The sequence below is a fragment of the Piliocolobus tephrosceles genome, chromosome 1, assembly GCF_002776525.5.
Source record: "Piliocolobus tephrosceles isolate RC106 chromosome 1, ASM277652v3, whole genome shotgun sequence".
Taxonomy (NCBI): domain Eukaryota; kingdom Metazoa; phylum Chordata; class Mammalia; order Primates; family Cercopithecidae; genus Piliocolobus; species Piliocolobus tephrosceles.
In genome coordinates this window covers 209,163,445-209,170,539 of record NC_045434.1, presented here as the reverse complement: position 1 = coordinate 209,170,539, position 7,095 = coordinate 209,163,445, and the positions used below count along the sequence as shown (strand labels likewise).

At 46.1% G+C, this 7,095-nt stretch overlaps 1 protein-coding gene across 1 annotated transcript in view; it reads left to right on the top strand.

The window, feature by feature from the left end:
* AADACL4 (arylacetamide deacetylase like 4) overlaps nucleotides 1–6,827 on the top strand; it is a 22,409-nt gene extending 15,582 nt beyond the window's left edge. Inside the window, exons 2-3 of the mRNA XM_031936200.1 lie at nucleotides 2,431–2,494; nucleotides 5,709–6,827. Of these exons, the coding sequence (XP_031792060.1) occupies nucleotides 2,431–2,494; nucleotides 5,709–6,483 (839 nt within the window). The 3' untranslated portion in view covers nucleotides 6,484–6,827. The remainder of the gene's footprint in view (nucleotides 1–2,430; nucleotides 2,495–5,708) is intronic.
* Nucleotides 6,828–7,095: the final 268 nt, after the last annotated feature.

Here is a 7,095-nt window from a genome sequence, read left to right as displayed (position 1 = left end):
GAGGCTGGAGTGCAGTGGCGTGATCACAGCTCACTGCAGCGTCCAACTCTTGGGCTCAAGCAATCTTCCTGCTTCAGCATCCCAAGTAGCGGGACCATAGGAATGCAGCACGATCCCTAGGTAATTATGCATTTGTTTGTTTGTTTGTTTATTTATTTTGAGACAAAGTCTCACTCTGTTGTCCAGGCTGGTGTGCAGTGATGCAATTATGGCTCACTGCAGCCTCAACCTCCTGTTCAGGTGATCCTCCTGCCTCAGTCTCCTTAGTAGCTGGGACCACAGACATGTACCACCATGCCTGGCTAAGTTTTAAATTATATGTAGAGACAGGGTCTCCCTGTGTTGCCAGGCTGGTCTTGAACTACTGGGCTCAAGTGATCCCCCCACCTTGGCTTTCCAAAGTGTTGAGATTACAGGAGTGAGCCACTGTGCCTGGCCTAATTATTTTTACAGAGACAGGGTCTTGCTGTATTGCCCAGCCTGGTCTCTAACTCCCAGGCTCAAGTGGTCCTCTTGCCTTGACCTCCCAAAGTGTGGGATTACAGGTGTGAGCCACTGCACCCAGCCAAGCCTATTTAAAATGTTGATATTTTGGTCATCTTGCAATTTTGGGGCATTAATTGTGATTTCTTTTTTTTTTTTTTGAGACGGAGTCTCGCTCTGTCGCCCGGGCTGGAGTGCAGTGGCCGGATCTCAGCTCACTGCAAGCTCCGCCTCCCGGGTTTTACGCCATTCTCCTGCCTCAGCCTCCCGAGTAGCTGGGACTACAGGCGCCCGCCACCTCGCCCGGCTAGTTTTTTGTATTTTTTAGTAGAGACGGGGTTTCACCATGTTAGCCAGGATGGTCTCGATCTCCTGACCTCGTGATCCACCCGTCTCAGCCTCCCAAAGTGCTGGGATTACAGGCTTGAGCCACCGTGCCCGGCCTAATTGTGATTTCTTAATTGCTTCCAAATGTTATTTTTTCTGTATGGCTGAGTGTTGTGGGACCTCCTTGATTGTGTACCCAAGGTGGATATCTTGCCTACCTCACCCTAGTCCTGGCCCTATTAAGTCTAAGTGGAAGGGGCAGCAAGTGCAAATCTCTGAAACAGGGATGACCTGACATGCTTGGGAAAGGAGGAATGTCTGGGTTACACTGGGAAGATGACACCCAGGTTGGCCCCGATCATGGCTAGCAGAGGTCTCCACTTTGGCTGGGCCTTAAAATCACCTGGGAATTTTAAAGTCCTATCCCACACCCAGGTCTTACCCCAGGCTAAATGGGCAGGACCCAGACATCAGCATTTTTTTTTTTTTTTTGAGATGGAATCTTGCTCTGTCACCCAGGCTGGAGTGCAGTGGCATGATCTTGACTCACTGCAACCTCTGCCTCCCAAGTTCAAGCAATTCTTCTGCCTCAGCCTCCTGAGCAGCTGGGACTACAGGCATGTGCCACCATGCCTGGCTAATTTTTGTATTTTTAGTAGAGATGGGGTTTCACCATATTGGCCAGGTTGGTCTCAAACTCCTGACCTCATGATCCACCCGCCTTGGCCTCCCAAAGTGCTGGGATTACAGGCGTGAGCCAGGGCATCAGTATTTTTAAACAGCTCGTCAGATGACTGCAACGTGCACCCAGGACTGAGACCTACTAGCCTGGAAACTTCAACTTAGGGGCTGACTGCTCCGACTCAGTTTAGACCCCTCTGTGCCTCTGGCTCCATTCAGAACCATTGTCACCTTCCTCAAAGAGCATTAATGAAGCATGTACCCACTTCAGCAACCTCCCTCAAACCCTGGAATTATCTGGTATGATTTAGAAAATCCTGATGCCTGAGCTTCCACCCTAGAGATTCTGATTTAATTGGTTTGAGGTTTAACCTGGGCCTGAGGACTTGTAAAAACTCCGTGGTACCTCTATGTATGGCTGAAGTTGAGAATGACTGAATTAGAAGTGTATTTGGCAGTGATTCTATGTCTGCCACTGTGCTAGTATGTTCTACGTACTCATATGAATCGACCTGCCCCTGCGAACTTCATGTGCACCACTCTACTAATAGAACCATCCCGTCCAACCCTTGTTTATTTCTTGATCAATATAAATATATAGTTATTATTAATATTCCAGGGCAGGCATGCCTAACTTCCCTTGGTTTTGTCCATTTCAGATCACTAAGATTACCAGGTTCCTGGTTTCCTCCACTGTAAAATAAATGTTGCAGAAAGTAAGCCCCAAGGTGTATTTGAGCCCCAAAATTCAGGAGGTTGGGGACAGATGTCTGATTTGGCCTGGCTCGTTGGCTCTGCCCAGGCAGAGGAGGCAAGGACAGAAACAGAGAGGATGCCACACCCTACACCATGATTGTCAGCTGGCTCTTCCTGGGGGCTGTGGTGAGATGGTCTGGGTCCTACTCATGGGCTGCTGCTCTGACTGTTTTTGTCTTGCAGATTGTTACCATGGCCTGTGCAATTATCTGGCCCGGGAGACTGACTCTGTACTTCTGATGATTGGGTGAGTTGCTAGAGACAGCTGGTAGGTTCAACAGGGGTGAGAGGAGATAGGGTAAGTTCATGGGTGATTTGTAGATCAGAGAGGCCCTAACTCCCAAAAGACAACTCTTGGACACACATCCACAGAGACGGGTGCGGCAGTGCTCAAAAGAGCAAAAACCTGGAAACAATCCTCATATCCATGAACAGGGGCATGCGTGAATAAACCACACTATAGCCACTGTTAGATTACATAGCCATGAAGATATTATAGAATGTTCCATAGCCATTTAAATAAATGAACTAGAAAGGTGTACCATATTGCAAATGAATCTTAGTAGTATAAAACTAAGTGAAACATTTTCAAAAAATTACATAAAGGCTGATACTCATTTTGCAAAGGTAAAAACGTCAACACCAAAAGAATACTTTCAAGGAATACACATAGACACAATAAGACAATGTAACATAGAAAGAAAAAAATGATAGATACAGGATTCAGGGTAACCATTCATTAAGTTGGGGGAGAAGCAAAATGGCACGATGGTGGGTTTGGTGAAGGCGATGGTCAAGATTCTAGCTGTTGTTTGGGGTGATGGCTCTGCAGGTACTTATTGCATTGTTAAAAACTAACTAAGCTTCTGATCCTGCAGGAACTAGTGTTGAGAGTGTCTTAAGATACAACCCTGGTCCTATAAAAACCAAAGGGAGATGGGGGCATCTTTAGAGTGGATGGAGGGGGCAGTAAGGGCTACTCACTAGGATTCTGGTTCTTGGCCCAAGAGATCTCACATCACTGGGAAAGAGTTTAGAGAAGGCCAGTGAGAGAAGTTGAAATCTGCCTTTTTAGATTCTGCCTCTACAATGGACCTCCTCAAACCTTAGCTGCCCCTAGGCTTTGGTAGACAGAATAACTGTGTGACTTAAACAAAGTCACTTAACATCTCTGGTCCTCTCTGATGAGATTGAGGAAGCCAGTACTTTCTAGTATTCATCAACATACCTCCCAGGTGGCTTACCATTGTGTCTGAAATTCCACCATTACAGTCTATATTACCAAAGACCTTTGTGATAATAAAAACATCCCTTGAACAGGTAGCACATACAGGTATCAATAAGTACCTGCATTAATACATTGTAGAAAATTCCTTAGGATACCATTATCCCAGATACTTAGACCTGGTGCACGGGCCAGGACAGTTTTGATAGAGTGGCTGATGGAGCTGCATGCACAGATAAGGGCTTCTAGGAGGCTGCAGGGAGACAGTAGCTGGGAGGAGACTCCCTGAGACACACTGAAGGAAGGGAGATGTCTAAGTCCTGGTTGGGACTCCCTACCCGAGCTCTTGGAGAAGATGGGTCTTTTTTTGGTTCTGCGAAGCCTTCACCTCTGGGTGAGTTTCTTAGTTTGGGCTGCTTTAACAAATTACCATAGATGGGGTAGCTTAAACAACACATTGATTTCTCACAGTTTTGGAGGCTACAAGTCCAGGATCAGGGTGTCAGCATGGTTAGGCTCTGGTGAAGACCCTTTTCCAGGCTGTAGACTGCCAGCTTCTCCTTGTATCCTAACATGGCAGAAAGAGAAGCCAGAGAGCTCTCTAAAGCCTCCTTCACAAGGGCACTAATCCCATTCATGAGGGCTCCACCCTCATGACCTGATCACTTTCCTAAGGCCTCACTTCCTAATACCCTCACATTGCAGTGTAGGATTTCAACACAGGAATTTTAGGGGGACACACACATTCAGTCTATCACAGTGAGCAAGAGAGGAGTGCAGGGAGGCACAGGAGAATTTCTGCCTCTTTCTGGCAGGTCAGAGATTTTGCCCATAGAAAGCACCTAATATTTGTTATCCACTTCATCATGTTGGAGTCATATGTTCAACATTTAGTGAGGAGTATTCATTTCTAGAAATGGGAAAATGAAAGCTGAGGTTTGTGCTCACTGCTACCAGGTACAGGGGCTACTTCCCTGCAAGGACCCTCTGAGAAGCATGTGTTTTGCCTGAGCTTAAATGGGAACCTGCTTTGATAACATTGATAGATTTATCAATATATTGACCATCTAGGAAATGGGCAATAAGATTACTGGGTGATAATTGTTTCCTAGATGGGTACTACACTATGCTGCAATCAATCAAACTCTATTTTGAAAGATGAGGTGTTAAATGAACTTTTAAAGGAAACAAAATTCAAGGTCTAAGGGAAGGCAGTGGTTTTCAAACTGGTTCTTTTGAGCCCTAGGATTCCCTGTGATGTCTTAGAGGCAGCTATGGAAGTCAAAGAAGAAGGAGACAGAATGAGAGCTTATGTTCCTTACCCTTGGGCAAAACCAGAACAACTGCATTTGTTTATTTTATACAGTGGGGCTCTCACATCATTTTTTTCTTCTAAGAAAAAAAATAATTTTTGTTGTTCTAAGTTGAAAGCCACTAGTCCAAGATGTTATTTTTCCTTATGAGCTTCTTCCAAATTTAATGTGATAATTAAAATATACCTTTTTGATGTTTTCTTTTCCTTTTCTTTCTTTTTTTTTTGAGATGGAGTCTCACTCTGTCTCCCAGGCTGGAGTGCAGTGGCACAATCTTGGCTCACTGCAACCTCCGCCTCCTGGGTTCAAGTGATTTTCCTGCCTCAGCCTCCCAAGTGCCTGGGATTACAGGCTCCCGCCACCACACCCCACTAATTTTTGTATTTTTAGTAGAGATGAAGTTTCATCATGTTGGCCAGGCTGGTCTTGAACTCCTGAGGTTGAATGATCGTCGGCCTCCCAAAGTGCTGGGATTACCGGCATGAGCCACCACGCCCGGCCTAGATTTTTGATTAAAAAAAAATTCTGCCTGACAGTAACTTCCTCTTGACTTTAACTTTAGTGTTCTCTCTCCCTTTCTCTACAGACAGGCAGTGGGATTGGTAGTGGTTTCATTTGACATTTTTTTCAGCCATTGCTGGTTGTTTTGCGCCCAAAGCAAAACAAAGTTGCATCACCTCATATGGAGTTTACGGGAAGCTGACAGGGCACAGGTTTGGAGTGAAGAATCCTGGCCTGTATGACTATAGGCAGGTTCTTCACATGCTTATAGGAAGACAATGGGGATGAAATCCTTACTTCATAGGGTTATTCTGAGGATTTAATCAGACACAGTCTTGTAAGTGGGTTGAGGATTCTGTTGAAACAGCTCCCTAGCAACACTGTCCACACTGGCGTCCTGTTGCTCCCTGTTTTCCTTTTAGGTACCGGAAGGTTCCTGACCACCATTCCCCCGCCCTTTTCCAAGACTGCATGAATGCCTCCATTCACTTCCTGAAGGCCCTGGAAACCTATGGGGTGGACGCCTCCAGGGTTGTGGTCTGTGGAGAAAGTATCGGAGGCGCAGTGGTGGCCGCCATCACCCAGGCCTTGGTGGGCAGATCAGATCTTCCCCGGATCCGGGCTCAGGTTCTGATTTACCCATTTGTCCAGGCATTCTGTCTGCAGTTGCCATCCTTTCAGCAGAACCAGAATGTCCCATTACTTTCCCGGAAGTTCTTGGTGACTTCTCTGTGTAACTATCTGGCCATTGACCTCTCCTGGCGTGATGCCATCGTGAACGGCACTTGTGTACCCCCAGATGTCTGGAGGAAGTACGAGAAGTGGCTCAGCCCTGACAACATCCCCAAGAAATTTAAGAACAGAGGCTACCAACCCTGGTCTCCCGGGCCTTTTAATGAAGCTGCCTATCTAGAAGCCAGACATATGCTGGATGTAGAAAATTCACCCCTGATAGCAGATGATGAGGTCATTGCTCAGCTGCCTGAGTCTTTCCTGGTGAGCTGTGAGAATGACATACTCCGTGATGACAGCTTGCTCTATAAGAAGCGCTTGGAGGACCAGGGGGTCCGCGTGACATGGTACCACCTGGAGGATGGTTTTCACGGATCCGTTATCTTTTTTGATAAGAAGGCTCTCTCTTTCCCATGCTCCCTGAAGATTGTGAATGCTGTAGTCAGTTATGTAAAGGGCATATGATGGTAACCCCGGGCCCCGAAGAGGCGGGGGCAAGTATGGACTCTACCAGAAACTGGGTGCTTTAGTGAGTTCTATTTTATTGACTAAAGAGGTGCTACATCAACACTTGGGTCAGCTGGGAAGGGTGAGAAGTAAGCTAAGAGTCTTGCTTAGTATTCAAGAAAATCCAAACTGTGTCTGTTTCCTTCCAGCACTAACAATGTCCAATGCTGGATCTAGCAACATTCTCTAACATTCCCACTGAGGTGAAATAAATATCAAAAGGAGAACAAAATGCCTTTAAAAATTTCTCAAAGCCCCAACATTTAAGATCTGTGCCGAATAAATGCCAACAACTGGTCATACTGTCAGTGGTGAATCTATATCCATGATGACAAAGCATAGCTGGAGGGGGCATCTAATTGTTCCTGCGGGCAAAGGTCACTGGGTCAAATCTCAACTTTGATTGGCTCCAGTTGGTCTGAGAAATGCTGTTGCAATGAAATTCTACCCTTGACACAGCCACCCTTGGGCTAGACTAAATGAAGATCTCAGAGGGGATTATGGGAAAGAGAGAGACAGGGAAAGAGGCAAGAGGAAAGGAACAGAATAAAAAGGTGGACTCTGGGGAGC